Here is a 17,583-nt window from a genome sequence, read left to right as displayed (position 1 = left end):
CGACATGACAGCTCCCAAAAAGCGAAGCCAAATCATCTCAGTCTATTAGCTGTCTATTGCTTGTCAAGTGTCTTTCTCCTTCTAAAGTATCGATAATCGTGAGAAGCGCGATATTTCCTCCGACAATAATCGCGGCACCAAAATTACATATCGTGACATCCCATCTCCTCCCATAGGAAAAAGCTAAAACTTCAGAGTAACTTAGAAAACCAAATTAAAGAACTAACTATGCAAACGAACCCACAGAGAAAACCTGGATTAATTACAAACCTTCAAATCTCAGCTAAATAAAATTGGGACTAAAAAGAGAAATCACTCAGGACAGTAAGAGACTGAGAAGGGAATTACACTCAGTCTCCTCAAGCTATGAATAATACTTTCCAAACTTCATAGTAATGTGTAAACTCAGGAAAATAACCCCCGATCCATCAACTGCTCGCTTGTTCCTACATTGTTTATCATCACCTCAAGTATCAGAATCCATTTACAATCACAGACCTACACTTAGCACCGGGTCCAGATGGATCCCTGCTGCGTTCCTGAAGCATCTCTGGCAGATACCGAAGCCACTTTTCTTCAGGACGGTCAAGGTCCCACGGCAAACGAACCCAGCGGCCATAAAACTCCTGTTGAGATCAGACAAAGACCCAACTGCTCCCGGTTAGAGACTTCCATCTTCAACCCACCGCGGCCGAACCGGCTCCGTCAAAGGACGACACTCCATCCAACAAGACTCCTGAATTTAATGAACATTTCACAAAGCAACCGAGCACAACAACTTGAGTTCTGTTTCCATGACGATGACATCATACTCTACCTTCATGATCCGCAAAACTCACTCAACAATTTCTCACAAATCTCCGACTACACCTCAAACTGGTCAAAATCAACAATTTGTATTTGTTGTTTCCCTAGTTTCTATCAATTTATTGCACAATTTAAAAAGAGAGACAGAGAAAAAAACAGGAAGTGGCGTGGGAGTGTGCAGCTCGTCACATGTCCCTAACCCTAACCCACATAACCCGTGTCACATTTTATTGTTTCACCAAATGAGATCAAATAAAACAAGGTTTGAAAAAGTGACCCTAAAAAAATACAAAGTGTGGAAACTACAGAGCAGAAGTTCTACAGTCAAGAAAGAGATTGCACTGATCTCAGGGAATTTATTTATTTTTTGTTTTGTAACACACGCGCACATGATCAGAGTCAGAAGTAGGAAGTAGGAAGTTAGAACTTAACCTTTCCACTTCAGGCTCGTTTCGATGTCTCTTCTAATCGTCCTCGTTCTATTTCTCCACGGTAGGTTCTCTTTCCATTTTCTGATATTATTATTATTATTATTATTATTATTATTAAAGGAGCAGCTGAACATTTAAAAACTAAAATACTAGATAATATAATATAGAACTCAAGTATTTATAAACTCCCCCTGAGTGGGTTTAACAAAAAAACAAAATATACTTCAGATCTATTTTTGATTAGTTTTGTTCTTCTCCGTCTTACTGAACTTACTTAAATGTTCCGTGGCAGCGGGAAGGGAGCTGTAGAATATTTAATATATGGTGACAAAAAGAGAAGGAGGAAGTGTGGCGACTCATTCCTCGATGCGAGTGCACCTCATCTTGATAAGGACGTTTTTCAACGAGCACTAACCGTGGTCTGCTGTTTGTTACGGTTCGTGTTTCTGGCAGAGCAAGGCAGGTTTCAGCAACTTAGTCCAAATCCAAACACACAAACTAAAAGTTCATTCTCAAAAAACAACTGAAAGCAGAAGGAAACTAGACCACAACCGAATACTTACGACACACAAATGTAAAACACGTAAAACGTTTTCCTAAACAAACAAAGGACGTCGACTCCGGGTCCGTAAAGTGATGCCAAACACTCAAGAAGAGAAGAAACTAAAATCGTACTTGATTTATAACGTCTGTAAACGTTTTCCTGTGGAGTTTAAGGTCTCAATCCCTCGTAAGTTTTTTAATACAGAATGAGGTTCATTTAGTAAATTATGGTCCAATTAATCTTTATATCTTGTCTGTGATGTCGACAAAAAGCCAAATGATGACAAAATGTCACCTAACTATTCTCCCTCTGTACCTTTAAAGTATCCACAATGAGCAGTTTCCATCTTCCTTTAAAAAGATGAGCTGTTAGCAGTTTGTGGACACGGTGGTTCTGGTGATGCTGACCCTTATTTTCACAGTTGTACGAGCTCTATCCACTCACAACGTCATTGGGTACCTCGGAGAAACCGTTACTTTGCCCTCAAGAGCAGATCCATCATGGAATCTCTCCAAAATTGAGTGGTCAATCTTGACCAACACCACGTGGATTGCCACCCATCGCGGTGGAGCGACAAACATCGACCGTTTCCATCGATATAAAGGGAGACTCAGTCTCAACATCACTTCAGGTGAGATGAAATCCATCGTCTGTCAGGGAGTCGATATCTACGACCTTTTTAACGACTTCTTCCTTCCAGGTGACTTGACGATCCGTAATTTGATGAAGGAAGATGACATGGAATACACTGTGAATCTCCTCGGCCCAAAGCGAGAGGTCAAAGTGATCCGGCTCATAGTTAACAGTAAGTGTGGCTAACATTCATGATACATGCCAAGACCCACCAGCTCTGGGCCAAGGGCGAAAGTTGGCGTCTTTTCTCCGGAGTCGTTTCATCTTTGAAAGTGGCGTTAGCAATCTCCCGTTAGCTAAACAGTGGTGGAGACATTGGCCGTCACTGGAGCGTTGAAATATCTGATATACTGAAGTGTTGTGCCGAGTGGATTGTGCGAAAGGGAACTCAGCACATTTGATTGATTACATTTAACAGGCATTTGTTGTTCCCATAGATTCAATGTTGTTGTATTGTCCTCTGTACCCCCCCACCCTCATATTTGTGGCTTTTAAGTCAAACAATAATTTGAAGGCCTGCCATGGAATTTGAAAATCATGATCATCTGACTCGGTATCGAACAGTGGGTCAATATCTCAGTTTGTTCAATGCTTTTGAATCAATACCTGAAAGATATGACCAAGGACATTCCTCTCGCCCTAAGAACTTAACGCAAAGTAAACCCTTAATCGTAAACATGGACATTTGGTCCACTTACGCACTAGAGAAAGAAAGAAAAGGTATAAAATGTCTCAGAGAACGTAAAAGTGTGTAATTATGAATAAACCTTATTCCCGAGCAGAACACCTTCAGAAGCCGACCATCAACGCGCTGTTCAAATCGCCTGCCAAAGGCGGCGGCTGTTGGATGGGGCTGCAGTGTTCCTCTCAAGATGAAGGTGTGGATTTCTCCTGGAAGATCGAACCTCCCACTGAGGCGCTCTTCAACACGAGGCACGCTGAGAGAAACCCAGGAGAGATTTTCATGTTCCTCAAGAACCCAGAGATCGATGTGGAGTTCACCTGCACCACCAACAGGACCACGGAAAATGTCTCGAGCGCTTTCATTCAAAAGTTTGGTAAGGTCCCAACAAGTAAACCTAAAACCATCATATTCGATGCAATGTTTAAAAAAACCTAAATCCTGGATCCACCAAGGCTCGTGGTAAACTGTCCAGTAATCTAGAAATGCACTGAGAGTCATCCTAATGACAACGTGTGCTTGGCTCATCCACCCATCACCCGCATGAACATTCCACAAATAGAAATATCATCCGCTGTGCCAGGATTCACGTCGACCGTCAGACTAACCTGTTCGGTGATGCCGGGTCAGAGAACATCTGCAGAACATTCAGCTCCTCTCATTTTACTGCACATTTTCTTCAGTGTTTCTACGTCAGATGAATGTTTAGCATGTTTTGCATGTGTGACGAACAAACAGCAGAAGTAACAAAGGTCTGAGAATGAGATCGTGACGGAGACACTATGTTAAGGCCTTTAATGTGTCGGCCAACTTGATCTTTTAATGCTGCATTTTACACAACAACTTCTATTCTACTGTAATAAACTTTTCACATCCTCTGCTCTGACTACAGATGATACAAGATGTAAAGAACATAACTGCAGGAACAGATACGCACTGTGCTTTGCCATCGGCTTGGCCATCGGCTTGGCCATAGCAGTGGTATTATACATTTGCAGAGGTGAGAGGAAAATATTTTTTTATTTTCATATAGGACTGATCAAACAATATTTATAATAATCACACTGTAATTTTCATGATTTGAGCAGAAAGTAAAACTCATCATACATCGAGCTCAGATTTATAAAATGTCAAAACCACAACCTTCACTCAAAAATCGGTCTTATTGTAATATTGTGACATTTATCGTCATAATTATCGCCTTTTTCTTGATATAATTTTTTACCATGTGTCTATTTTCTCATAAACACATATCTGAATATGCAGTATTCAGGAATACTTGTCTGGTGATCAGACAAATTCTTTAAAGGCTCCTCGAACACTTCATGAAATTCGTTTCTTTTTCCAAAACAACAAACTTAAAGACTAAATCATTTGACATGACCATTAAAACAATCGGTCCACTCGTGCCTCAGCATTGACAGAGTCTGGTTTTCATTTCAGAAAACATCAGCCCTCCTTGTAAATAGTTTGAAAGGTACGTACAGTTTATTCTCACATTTTATCAGACTGAGATGTTCTGTTACACAAACGTTACACAAATCTCCACCGGATTTCAGACAGACGGTTTCCATCAGTGTTCATCGAAGCTCATACATGTAGATTTCTCTTTAGTTAAAGACTGTTTCCATCTCCTCCCTGCAGACAGCGTCAGGAAGCTGGAATGACCACAACACAGAAAGCATCAATAATGCCAGACGATGACTGCAGCGCGACGCACTTGTACAAATAAAAAACTACAGTATAGTAAACTACAGGCTGTATTGTCATTGCCGCTCCCCTCATCTCTGTCTGACATTTTCTTTTGAATCAATACTTTAAACATTCACTCACCTCTACCTTACGTGATGTCTTTTCTCACGGATGCTGTAAATATTATTTTGTTTCTTGTACTTGTGTCCGTCCTGACGTCCACGTGTGACTCTCTGAGGTTTCTATATTCTTTCCCCTGTTAAAAGGGTTTTTTGGTAGTTTTACTCTTGTTAAGATTGTTGAGACTAATTGTAATTTGTGAATATGAGACTATACAAATAAAAGGTGATTGATGAATACAATTTGATAACAGATTATAGTAGTGGTGTTCAAGATATTGAGTTCATTTCATTTTTATACATTTCTGATCAAACCGTACCATTTATTTTTTTTCTACTTCTAATATCTATTGTTTACTTTGTGTTTTATACTTTATTATCCCGTCACACGTATATTTTTTTAATTTTAACTGTTGTAATGTTTATTGAAAACAACATCAGGCTTATTTCTGACATCCAAATATGTTACTGACACTGTTAACGTTGTCTGGACGCGTTTTTTCCTCTTTATTTTTAAGAAAACGTGTTTTTGCTTCAATTAAATTTGATCTGTATTGCGTACATTATATAATATGTACATAACCTCAAGATACTTTATATAGTAAGGTCGAGACCTTTCAATATTATAGAGAAACCCAACAGTTCCCACGACGAGGACACACTTTTTATTGTTTTGTTAAGAACTCAGCTGCACCTCATGGACAAGTATTAGCTGTTGAGCTAAAAAGCTAAAAGGACATAAACACAATATGTATTCGGAATTTCAAGGTTTTCTTTCTACACCAAAACCAAACAATGTTAGATTTGATATGTGGACATTGCAAATATTTAACTAACCATATATGACTGCCCTCCAGATGTCCTCTCTGAGGCTCAAAGCTCAAAGCTCTTACTAGGAAACATTTGGCTGACGGACTCCAACTCCAACCAAGAAAGAAATATGACTATTGCTAAAATTATTATTCAGAAATTGATTAAGTTCTCTAGCATAAATCTAATTAGCAACGCCCTAAGGAGGCCTAAGGATGTGATGTACCGAGGATGAGGTGATGAGAGAGAGCGAGAGAGCAGGTGGGTGTTAAAGGTCCGGGAAGTATTAAGTTATTTTAAAAATAAACCCAGCCTATTAAAAATATAAGAATAAAATGAGCCATTAACAAATATAAGTTGTAATGTAATGCTAGCTATGTCATAATTTTGCAGACATCTAATGCTCTCATTGCAATAACATTGTGGATTATAAATACTTTATTCTCATGAGATTCAGGCTGCAAAAAGTCTGCAGAAATAAACTGGTGACTCATGAATTTAGATGAGGAAATGCTTTAAAAACATTACAAAACTGAAGTAATAAGTAACAGTAATACAAGCAAATATAGCCAACTTTGTTCATTGAAATGCAAATAATATGCACAAAACATTCTACAAAATATATTCTCTGTATTTACAGAATTTACAGCACTGCCAACGAGATTGAATTTTTAATAATACTGCATTTCAGTTATGGATTTCACATGATATGGCATTTCATTTGTTTAGCTTTTAAGTTAAATTGCATTTCATTGGTTCTAATAATATACTTTGATAAAATCCTGATAAACACAAGGTGCAAAAATCTCTCAGGGCCAAAATACAAGTTTTTACAGAAGCTGATGCCAGAGCAAATGGAGCACCTTCGTGAGGCAGCCGGACTTTCAGCATCCCCATTTACTTCTTGATCCCCTGAATGTCCTGGTAGAAGGACACCGGCACCTCCCTCAAGCGACCAAGCTGAATCTTGTCATACACAGTGTGAGGCTGGATGAGCAGCAAAGAAAAAAAATATATATATATATAAGAGATATAAATATAGAGAGAGAGAAGAAGAGGAAGAAATGTAATGAAGTCATGAATCCTTTCATTTTTCCTCAACATCTTTAAATATGACGCTCACAGAACTCATGATTGAACGTTTGCTCTCACCCCTGGTTTCACTGCGTTGACAGGGTCACCAACGGTTTCATACACCGAGCACTTCATCGATGTCCTCTGGATGTTTGACTGTACACACATGACCAAGTGGAATAGAGACAAAATCATTCGGACACAGGCAGAAGCAGACAATTTACCCAAAGCAATATTCTCAACACTCGCCTCCTCAGCAACTGCCACATCAGCGATGTCAGCGTACACCGTCAGGTCAGTGGAGTCGATGTCTGGTGAAGAGATTAAAAGCAAAGTATCATAAAGAGAAACTGCTGCTGAAGTCAAATGACAGAAAGTACAAATAAAGGGTCATATAGACGTGTTCCTCACCAGCTGGTCTCTGTTTGCAGTGACAGACACCGATAACTGCCACGAGGCCAACAATCAAAACACCTCCTGCCGCCAACCCCGCGAAGAAGATGAGCTTTTCTGATGGAATCACGTACACATTCAAATATTAAAGCATTATTAAAACCCCCTGAGGAATTCTTCACCGATGGGCCACACTCACGTTTCTCCTCGTATGAGTCGGAGCTGCTGTTGTCACACGTCACTGTTTTAGATGTAGATATCTCACTGTTGAAGATGGTGCAGGTGAACTTGGTTTTTCCGTCCTGCCGCCTGATGGTGTACCACAGCCTGGGGCCGACCAGGGTCTGGTTCCTCACGCTCCAGCTGTAGTTCACGTTGCTGTCGGGGGTCGAAACGCACTCCAGCGAAACTGAGCAGGATTCGTTTGAAGGATGAAAGGTGTAGTTGAAGCTGAGGTCGGGCGGAGTCAAGGGCTCTGATGTGCAGCGAGGAGAGAGCCAGACATTACACCTGTAACCTTGTATGTGCAGGTGGAGGTTGTTGAGCTCTTCTCTGAACCTGAAGCTGAACTGAATTCCCAAAGCACAGATGTGCAGAAGCAATGGCAGTTCCTGATATTCTACCAGCTGTGATCACACAGTGGAATAAAAGCAAATGCATCTAAAGCATGAAAACTCACCAACTGAGCCTGCAACATGCAACAGAACTGAATCCCTGCTCAATGTCTCTAGAATGTTAAGTCCAATTTAATAACATTTAGTTGCTTTATTTAAGTGTTGCAGTAAAGCCTTCTATGCTACGTGTGGTTTTTAGGTCAGTAACTACCAATGAATCGATGGACATATTAAATGGACAGTTGTTGGGACACAGTTACCAAAAGGAAAAGCCTCTTACCGTGAACTTGTAGACGGATGATGACTGTGGTCCTTTGCTTATTATTTACCTCTGAGACAAAATGGAAGTCACCAGAATCTTGAAGAGTCAGATTCGTCACTGTTAAACTAAAGTTTCTGAGGTTCATCTTTACTCTGCCTTCAAACCTACGATCTTCCAGTACATGTAGACTCCTGTCTGCAACTACCAAATTATTAAATGTCCATTCCGGGGCGGTGACATTAACAGGTGACAAGCATGATGAAAACTCCACGGTGTCTCCAACTTGTTTATGGACGGTGCGATCACAGCCGGAAGCCCCCACATCTGGAACACATCAGCAAATAACTGAGTAGAATCCGTCTGAAACGGACGATTCTCATGTCAAAGAGCAAATAGCTGAAACAGTGACTTAAAGAAAACTCCACACGACATCATGAGATATTCATAAATTCATTTGTGCGTAATACGACATGAAACGAGAACACGTCTCGGTGGAATCACATGATGACGACATCAGGATGATCCTTCATGAAGTGTGTAATCCTCCTGACAGACCAAACAACACAGACCAATGGACAGGGGCGGAAACAAAACCTCCTCTGCAGCCCCTGAGCTGAAAGGGGGCCCTCCCCCGGTGTCTGCAAGCCCCTGTTCTGCTGAGCTATGTGGTTGATGACATCGTCTTCATGAGAAAATCTTTGGTTACCGCTTTTCATGACAAGAAAGAACAGTGCGACCAGAAACCCTGACCTCAGTGACGAACAGGAAAGATGGTTTTATTCACTGCTCGTCGTTATCTGTCGCTGCTGCTGCAGCTGCTACTCAGGAAATTCATGGTTTAACAGTTTCTGCCGTCATGCTGTGTGTTTAAGTTGAATGAGTATTGGTAGTTCTCTCAACAGTGTGTACTTGCAGAATACGACGCACACAAAACCCTGCTGGCTTGTGCATGTGCAGCAGTAAGTTTTGAAACTCATAAATCTACTTCAGCCGATTCTCTGCAAAGGCCCACACCCCACTTGTTCCTGTCTCAGCAGTTAGATTCACTGTCTGACCCCCCCCCCCCATGGCTTGTCACAATAGAGTTCAACAGAATTACGATGTCAAAATGACAAATCCTCCTAAAACGATGTGGACACAACAGGAACAGAAAAGATGACCCATCCCTGACTTGTGTCAAGTTTGTTTCCAGGAAGGTTCAGCAGAAAAGTTGCAGATATTAGCATATCTGTAAATAATTTGCATATCTGTAAATAATCACAAAATAAAACGGTTTATGAAGTTATAAAAACTCAAATTTAAATGAATGTTGCTCACCAGGAGGATTTTATGACTTTTTATATAAATGCTCTTTGAACACTGCCTCGATTGTTGCGGTTCTCACATCGGTATATTTTTATTTGCAAACGCACAAGACCCAAAAAATCAGAGACCTCTTCCATGAAAGACATGTCAAAGATGATCCAGCAACTTCTGCCCCTTTATGCTCTCATTACTCAAAACAGTAAAACATAACTTACCATGTAAGCAAACCCCGAGAAGCAGCATGTGAAAAAGCAGCTCGCTGTGTGTGAAGCAGCAGCTCAGGCAACGAAGGCGACCACCAACCATCTCTGTGGCGAGAGGAACAACGTCTGGTTCCTCTTCTGGTCGATCAGACTGTGCTGTGACAAGTCAGCACTAGAAAAACTAAAAAAAGAGCGAGAGAGCGAGCGGGGGAGTTTTTTATCAGCGAAGAAGCAGAAGAAAATGACCTTGCTGCATTGACTGTGAATTACGAACAAGGTTCATTAGAAACAACTGGAAATAATTTAAAGAGTTGGACAAAAAGTTGAGTCTCTGTTATTTCTCTTCTGTCATTCATGTTCATGCAGTTTGCACTTTGTTTATGATTTGATGCTAAGAGACTCGTTTGTATTTTGGAATTTAGTGGTTTGGTATCATGCGTTTCTTGGGGAGGGGGAAGTTGAGGGGCCCCCCAGGTCTCTTTTGCCCGTGGCACTCAGAGTCCCTTGAAACAACCCTGCATGTTATCGCCACACGGTTTGTTTCTATTAGGTGACAAAACGATCAAGTGAAAAAAGTGAATTCATAAAGAAGTTAAATGATGAGATTATGATTTGAACTCGACCCAAATGTCACATCAGCAAAAACTCACAAGAACCGTGTCTGTAGACGAATGAAGCAGGAGTCTGGAGATTCTGGGCAACGATCCACGTCTGATGAAAACTTTGAGCAGGAAGAATTTAGCGGCGTCCTTTCAGCCATATTCACAAATCCCCATTTGCCTCCTCGGGCTCCAAAGCTGTGGAACAAGCTCCCTCTGCTGATCAGACTGGATCAGTTTCCTCTTTTTATACCATTTGAAAAACACATTTTCATAAAGAGGCTTTTAACCTTTGTTTTATTGCTTTTCTAACTGAACTTTCAGTTTTTATGTCTGTGAGGGACGTTGAGCCGGCTGACGTTTCGGAGAATACATTCACGTGTTTGCTGACATTTATTTGGAAAGGAGAAGTGGTATGTAGACGGTGAAGTGATGCTGGACAGTGAGTCGCCAAAGAAACAGAACCACGACAGAGACGACACGTTTAAGAGACGTGTGTGGAGCAATAACCAGAAGAGTTCAACACTGTAACTGTGTTTATTTCACCACAATGTTTCTAACAATCAGGTTTCAAGTTTTCAATTTACATTTGTCTGTAATTAAAATACAATGAAACAAAAGACAACACACAGACGTTGCATGATCTAAGAACTGAGCAGGAGAAACACGGAGCTTTGTTCCAAAAGGAAGGAAAAACCACTTCAACATCATCCAGTGATAATAAACATGCATCACATGCACTCACATGCAAACAGCCACTGAAGCACAGTGAGCTGCTCACACATCAACAGAGAGGAACACAACAGAGCGCCATCCAGTGGCTGAAAATACAATGTGCAGGGAAGATAAAACCATCAGTGTGAAAACTAACAGCTGGATGCAAAAGGAACTTTCTCACTAGATATATATCTTTATATCTATATAGATATATATATATGAAAAGACCTGGTTTGAACTAGTAGCGTGAGGGAAAGTGAGGATAATGAGGGATTGCAACAACGCCACCTGGGGAATTTCACCTCCAGGAAATAACTAAACTATTGTGTGTGCAACAGCACAGGTTCGTGTACATCACAGGCAAGAGACGTGTTTTACTTGTAGAAAATAACTTTATTAAACTCAAATGCATAAACCAACAAAAAGCCAAATGAAACAAACAAACAGAACACAAATTAACATATGAAATAAAACACTTCAGACAAGATCAACACAGGGACCGGGCTGGGACGAGAACCAAAGGAAAAGGGGAAGGATTAATAAACTAACCACCTGTGACACTGCAAACCAACAAAACGGGTCGTGAAGAAAACGCCACCACCAGGGATTGGGTTGCTGCCTCAGGTCCACAGCACCTGACCAACAATAAAAAGATCATTAAAACATGTCAGTGTTAAATCAAATGCTGATGAAAACAACAAATAAACCAAATACAAACCAACAAACAACAATGTAAATGGGATTGAATGTTACTAAAAGTTAGGCGTCCCTCCGAGGAGGTCACTCCACGCTTCACCTCAACTGAGCGTGGAGAGCCACAGTGAAAGAGAGAGAGCACTTCTTTAAAAGCTGCACCTCCTTCAGAGCCAGGACAGTCTTCAACAGTTAGAACAGTTCCATACAAGCCAGAACAGTTCCATACAAACAGAACAGTTCCATACAAGCAGAACAGTTCCATACAAGCAGAACAGTTCCATACAAGCAGAACAGTTCCATACAAGCAGAACAGTTCCATACAAAACAGAACAGTTCCATACAAACCAGAACAGTTCCATACAAACCAGAACAGTTCCATACAAACCAGAACAGTTCCATACAAAACAGAACAGTTCCATACAAACCAGAACAGTTCCATACAAACCAGAACAGTTCCATACAAGCAGAACAGTTCCATACAAGCCAGAACAGTTCCATACAAGCCAGAACAGTTCCATACAAACCAGAACAGTTCCATACAAACCAGAACAGTTCCATACAAGACTATACAAACCAGACAGTTCTAAACAGACAGTTCATACAACAGAACAGTTCCATAAACAACAGTTCCTAAGCAGAACAGTCCAACAGAACAGTTCTATACAAGCAGAACAGTTCCATAAAGCAGAACAGTTCCATACAAACCAGAACAGTTCCATACAAGCAGAACAGTTCCATACAAACCAGAACAGTTCCATACAAACCAGAACAGTTCCATACAAGCAGAACAGTTCCATACAAACCAGAACAGTTCCATACAAGCAGAACAGTTCCATACAAACCAGAACAGTTCCATACGAAGCAGAACAGTTCCATACAAACCAGAACAGTTCCATACAAACCAGAACAGTTCCATACAAACCAGAACAGTTCCATACAAACCAGAACAGTTCCATACAAACCAGTACAGTTCCATACAAACCAGACAGTTCCATACAAGCCAGAACAGTTCCATACAAACCAGAACAGTTCCATACAAACCAGAACAGTTCCATACAAGCAGAACAGTTCCATACAAACCAGAACAGTTCCATACAAGCAGAACAGTTCCATACAAACCAGAACAGTTCCATACAAACCAGAACAGTTCCATACAAACCAGAACAGTTCTATACAAGCAGAACAGTTCCATACAAGCAGAACAGTTCCATACAAACCAGAACAGTTCTATACAAACCAGAACAGTTCTATACAAGCAGAACAGCAGGTCCGTCTGCAGCGTGGTGGCCAATGACGGCCGACGAAGGAGCAGGGCCTCTAGAAAGGTGAAAAAACAAATTTAGTAATTCAAATGACAAACTGAATTTCATGAGTAATGGGACCATATGTTCCACCCTGTCAAGCTGAGGTACAGCCACAGCAACCGGAGGGTGAGAGTCTCCACAGCTGAAGCTGAATCCAGCTGTAGCACAACAATCAGCTGGGATACAATAAGCAGAGACAGGCAGACACCGTTACTTACCAAGCAGACCCGCAACTGACCCGCAACGGCGCTCCGCAGGTCCCCGGCGGAGCGATCCCACGCCAGCGGTCAGCCGCACTGCGTATGAGGGGATGTTTGAGTGGTGCGCTGGCTGTTGCGCCAAGCGCCAAACTCCGCCACGGCAACCAAAAGACTCCGCCACAGGAGACGAGCGGAACCGGAAAGAGGGCGAGCTATGCACGGCCGCTTCCTTAAATATGGGGGCGCATGACGTCGCACCATTAAAGCAGGTAAAGCGCCCCGCAGCGGCAGGGAGGGAGCGCGCATCCGGCTACAAACTCATTGCAACAGTCTACACGAGAGGTCTTCAACAGGGGGTCGCGAAATTTTTGGTTGATCAGACAATTTTTTATATTTTTTAAAATTAAAATTTATTTTTCCAACCAATTTTTTTTTCGACAAATTTAAATGTATTTAAATACACATTAACATGAATCCAACATATTGTAGCGAACGGATAAATGGAGGCAGAAGACGTCATCTTTCAGTCAGCGACACACAATAATAAAAACATGAATATATGAACCTGTGTATTATTTGAATAGCTGAGTATTGAATGCACAATAACAGGGTAGCTATGTTTATACATGGCACTAGGCCCAGTTTGATATAAAACACAATTTTTTACAATATATATAGTAGGGGGTCCCTGCTCCATCTCTCCATCAGTTTGGGGTCCTTGGCCTGAAAAACATTGAAGACCCCTGGTCTACACAGTTCAGTAAAGATGTCTTTAACCTAACACTATGTAACTGTTACTGAAGAACAGCGCCCCCTGCAGCCACATGTGAGGATTAACTCTTTTTGACATGTTCACACTCAAACATCAGACTCACTTTCATCAAGCTGCTGCTTTAAGGTAAAGAAAATTGCATAATGTTGCTTTAACAACACATGAGAAACAACTGTCCCTGGTCTCAAGCCCCTTTTCCACTGGTTAGACTGGTTTTTAAAACCCACCAACATAATAACAACAGCAGCGACACAATGTCCTCATGTCGGTAAAAGCTAATTTGCAGCAGACAATAAGAACTCGACTGATTTATTGCTTGATAAGAATTGGCAGATATCAGCCGTTCAGTGACTTGTTGCATCAGAGTTTATCTCCTGATCCACACAGAAGAAAAACTTTTATTTTAAAGAAGAAGCAGAACATATTCATTCATGTTCTATATATTTGGCTGCATTTGTGTTTTATTTTCATTTATAGCTATTTATGATAAAGTTTCTGGTTAAATGCCCCAATTACATTTCTTTTTCATCAGGGTTTGATGAGATTATTGCAAAAGATAATTCATAGATAAAATCAAAAGCTGCAGCGCCACCATGTGGCTGATGATGTGGACTTGCAGGTGGGAGAAAAGTGTTCCCACTGAGACAAAGGTTTAAATGTACAACAGAAGAGTTTCCTGCCACAATAAAACACAAACCTTCTTGTCTTCACTTGAAAGCCGGAGTCATCGGTCAGAACAGAGACGTCATGTGGAGGAAAAATCCAGCAGCTGCAGAGCTTCACTGTGCAAAGACCAGCTGACAACTGCAGACATGAGGAACTGGCTGATGAGACACTGGTGGGACTGAAAGAAAACTCCCACACAGGAAGTCAAACTGAGGACACTTAAGGTGAGGGATTTCAAAATAAAACAGGACATATCGACAGAGTCCAGGTGGGATTTCACAGTTTAATAAAGATAAAAGAAAGAACACATTCAATTATGTATTTGAATTATAATCTGTTACAGTTCATCACATTTCAAAACAAAAAGCTAAATTGTCTGCAGAAGAGTGTTTTCATCAAACAGAGAATTACAAGCCATGGAAATAATCACACATAACCACAGACTGTATATGGAACATAACACACAGCCAGACGAGGTCCTTTCTCACATCGTCCTCCATTGAGTCATTGGTGAATAAGAACAAAGACATATATATACGTACGAATGGAAAACATCACAGGTTGCATTCAAACCTTTGTTGCATGACTGCGGCAAAAATATACAGAATAAGCTTTTTTTAGGGCCCAATGCCGATACCGATATCAAGGAGTAAAAAACTATCACTTATATATAAAATTGGCAATAAAGCTTAAGTATAACTATATTTTTTAAAGAAATCAAGATAAATTGAAAGAAAACACAAATACGACAGAATATATAGAACTTGAATTAAGACAAACAAATGTTCAATGTAAAATATAATCATAATGCACATTGTTTATCCTGTAAAATAAACCTTTTCATATTGGCGCATATCTTAAAAGGCCCATATCAGCCAATTGAAATATTGAACGTAAACACAAAAGCAAATATCACAGCATTTCTTTTTCATTGATCCTGAAATTCAATCCAGACAGATCATTTCTTTCCAATGAGCTGTTACAAAACTGGTGAGTCTAATATGTGAAGGTGTTTGAGGATGAATGTTGGTTTTCATGTTCTTGTTTTCTGGAGGATGCACCATTCATAGTGGTCCTGAAACAAAGTGACAATAACTGCAAATTTCTGAAGTACACACTTGATACTTCAACCCTACAACATGATCAAGGCCGTTCATAGTTTTACACAAAGGATTTGAAATTTGAGACACCAACTGAACTGCAAACTTTCTTACAAGAACTATTTAATAATGATATGATGGAGTTTCAGTTGAGGTTTATGTCAAATGCACATGAGCCAGTAGCTGAACAGCCAGTTGTTAATATTTGTACCTGAAGCTGAATGTGGATTTTCATTAAAGTGGTCAGACGTCTCCTCTGGATCACCTCGGGTTCCTGTGAAGACAGAAAACCACTTGAGAAGGTTGAGAACCACTGTTTTATTCATTTAGTTGATCTCGTTGCCACTCTAATATCTCTATCACAACCAGCATCACCAGCTTCAGGTGCTCCACACGTGTTCCAATGCAGATGAACGTCCTTGTTGTTCAAACATTAAATGGGCGCAGCAAAACCGATCCCTGGTTCAGTTTGATCTGGGTCTGACTACATTCTGGTGCACTGGTCTGGAGCCGGGTCTGAGGAACCTTTCCACCTGTAACTCTGCTTCAGACTCAACTGAAAAGTCCAAATGTCTGTCTTTGGACCATGTGACTAAAATGAGATGTTGGAAAACCACGCGTGTGTGTTGATGTCATGACATCGTGTTGGACATTTCTGTACTCATCTGCCCGTCCACCTGAAATCAGAAGGTTTTTCATTTAGGACTTCTCTGCAGGAGGCACATTTTATACTGTACCTTCCTCCGTGTCTCGTCTGATTGGTTCATAGATGCAGTTGTCACCTACGAGTCAATAAAAAATCAAATCAACATGAAATGTAATTGGAAACTTTGTGACTAGGTTCTTCTGAAAAGCAACAACTTAGAAATAGCTGTGAAGGCATTCAGTAGGAGAAGGAAGGCTGACCGTGGAGAAGAGACGAGTACATTTGCAGTTGGTTTTCATCGGGGTGGACAGGTGGGTCTGAGCTCTGATTGGTTCTCAGAGACTGGCTGAGCCTGAAACAGTCAAACAATCAGAAGTGAATGAAAAAGAAAAAGTAAAGTATTGCTGTTTTGTTGAAGATGAAACAAGAGAGAGTGGAACCAACCTGTCACAACACAGATCTGTGAAAAAGACGATAATGATCACGTTAAATGATTTTATTTTTCAACCTCTGCTCCATGACTATCGTGACAATAGTTTGGAATAAGTTTGATTTCAATGAAATGAACAAGAGCAGCTCTCACTCTTTGAATTCCTGCACCAACACAACAGCAGCAGCGAGAGGAAGAGAATCAGTGTGATGCCACCAACCAGCCCAACGACCAGCGACACAGGAGACGCAGAGGGAGGTGCTGCAGGATTAACTGGATCAGACGAGGAGCAGTGAGGAGCAAAGGCAGATCCATGACGGGGAAAATATAGAACCAACACTTCAGCAGACATTTTGACGTGAAAAAAAACAACTTTGTGAATAAGTTTTGTACTTGAAGTAATATTTCAATATGTGCAAAAAAGGTTTGTAGTTGTAGAAATACTTTGTATATGTGTAAAAAAAAGTTTCCAGCTTTAAAAATATGTGTAAAGTTTTATAAGTGTATTGACCAAGTGGACCTGGTGGTTAGAAGCCGTCTCAGTGAAAATACTGAGTAGAAAAGTTTTGAATCTACTTCTCAACCTGGAGACTCCTTTTCTACCTCATATTGATCACACTCACATTTTACTGACATCCAACTCTCCAGTGAGAAGACTCCTGAATGTTCACACTTGTAGAGACCTTCATCTGACTTTGACACAGCTGAGATTTCCAGTTCCCCTCTGACATCCCTTCGGAGGAGTTCACCATTTTTGTAGAAAGAGAAGTTGGAATAGAGGTTTCTTCCGAACGACGAGCAGCGGAGAGTAACGGACTGTCCCTCAGTCACAGGACGAGCAGGGCTGTCCAGGATAACACCACCTGGAACTGTAAACAGTTAAA

General features: G+C 40.8%; 2 protein-coding genes across 3 annotated transcripts in view; one reads left to right on the top strand and one right to left on the bottom strand.

The window, feature by feature from the left end:
• The first annotated feature begins 1,146 nt into the window (after positions 1-1,146).
• On the top strand, positions 1,147-5,156 carry si:cabz01074946.1 (CD48 antigen). The gene is made up of 7 exons (XM_035148327.2): positions 1,147-1,299; positions 2,204-2,413; positions 2,483-2,587; positions 3,198-3,473; positions 3,990-4,097; positions 4,541-4,574; positions 4,742-5,156. Exons 1-6 carry the CDS (start codon positions 1,263-1,265, stop codon positions 4,564-4,566), a joined length of 762 nt encoding a protein of 253 aa, XP_035004218.2. The 5' UTR covers positions 1,147-1,262; the 3' UTR covers positions 4,567-4,574; positions 4,742-5,156.
• Positions 5,157-6,378: 1,222 nt separating this feature from the next.
• LOC118102274 (SLAM family member 9-like) overlaps positions 6,379-17,583 on the bottom strand; it is a 13,100-nt gene continuing 1,895 nt past the window's right edge. Inside the window, exons 1-8 of one of the 2 annotated variants that reach the window (XM_047338947.1) lie at positions 10,220-10,355; positions 9,582-9,750; positions 8,080-8,385; positions 7,385-7,660; positions 7,204-7,302; positions 7,042-7,103; positions 6,871-6,948; positions 6,379-6,705 (exon numbers count right to left, since the gene is read on the bottom strand). In XM_047338947.1, the coding sequence (XP_047194903.1) occupies positions 6,616-6,705; positions 6,871-6,948; positions 7,042-7,103; positions 7,204-7,302; positions 7,385-7,660; positions 8,080-8,385; positions 9,582-9,672 (1,002 nt within the window). In that variant the 5' untranslated portion in view covers positions 9,673-9,750; positions 10,220-10,355 and the 3' untranslated portion in view covers positions 6,379-6,615. Of the gene's footprint in view, positions 6,706-6,870; positions 6,949-7,041; positions 7,104-7,203; positions 7,303-7,384; positions 7,661-8,079; positions 8,386-9,581; positions 9,751-10,219; positions 10,356-17,583 lie in introns of those variants that run through there. The other variant, XM_047338946.1, reaches the window with a different exon arrangement.

This window comes from Hippoglossus stenolepis, chromosome 23, assembly GCF_022539355.2.
Source record: "Hippoglossus stenolepis isolate QCI-W04-F060 chromosome 23, HSTE1.2, whole genome shotgun sequence".
Lineage (NCBI taxonomy): Eukaryota > Metazoa > Chordata > Actinopteri > Pleuronectiformes > Pleuronectidae > Hippoglossus > Hippoglossus stenolepis.
The sequence above is the reverse complement of the archived record's forward strand: the minus strand, read 5'-3'. Positions and strand labels throughout refer to the sequence as shown.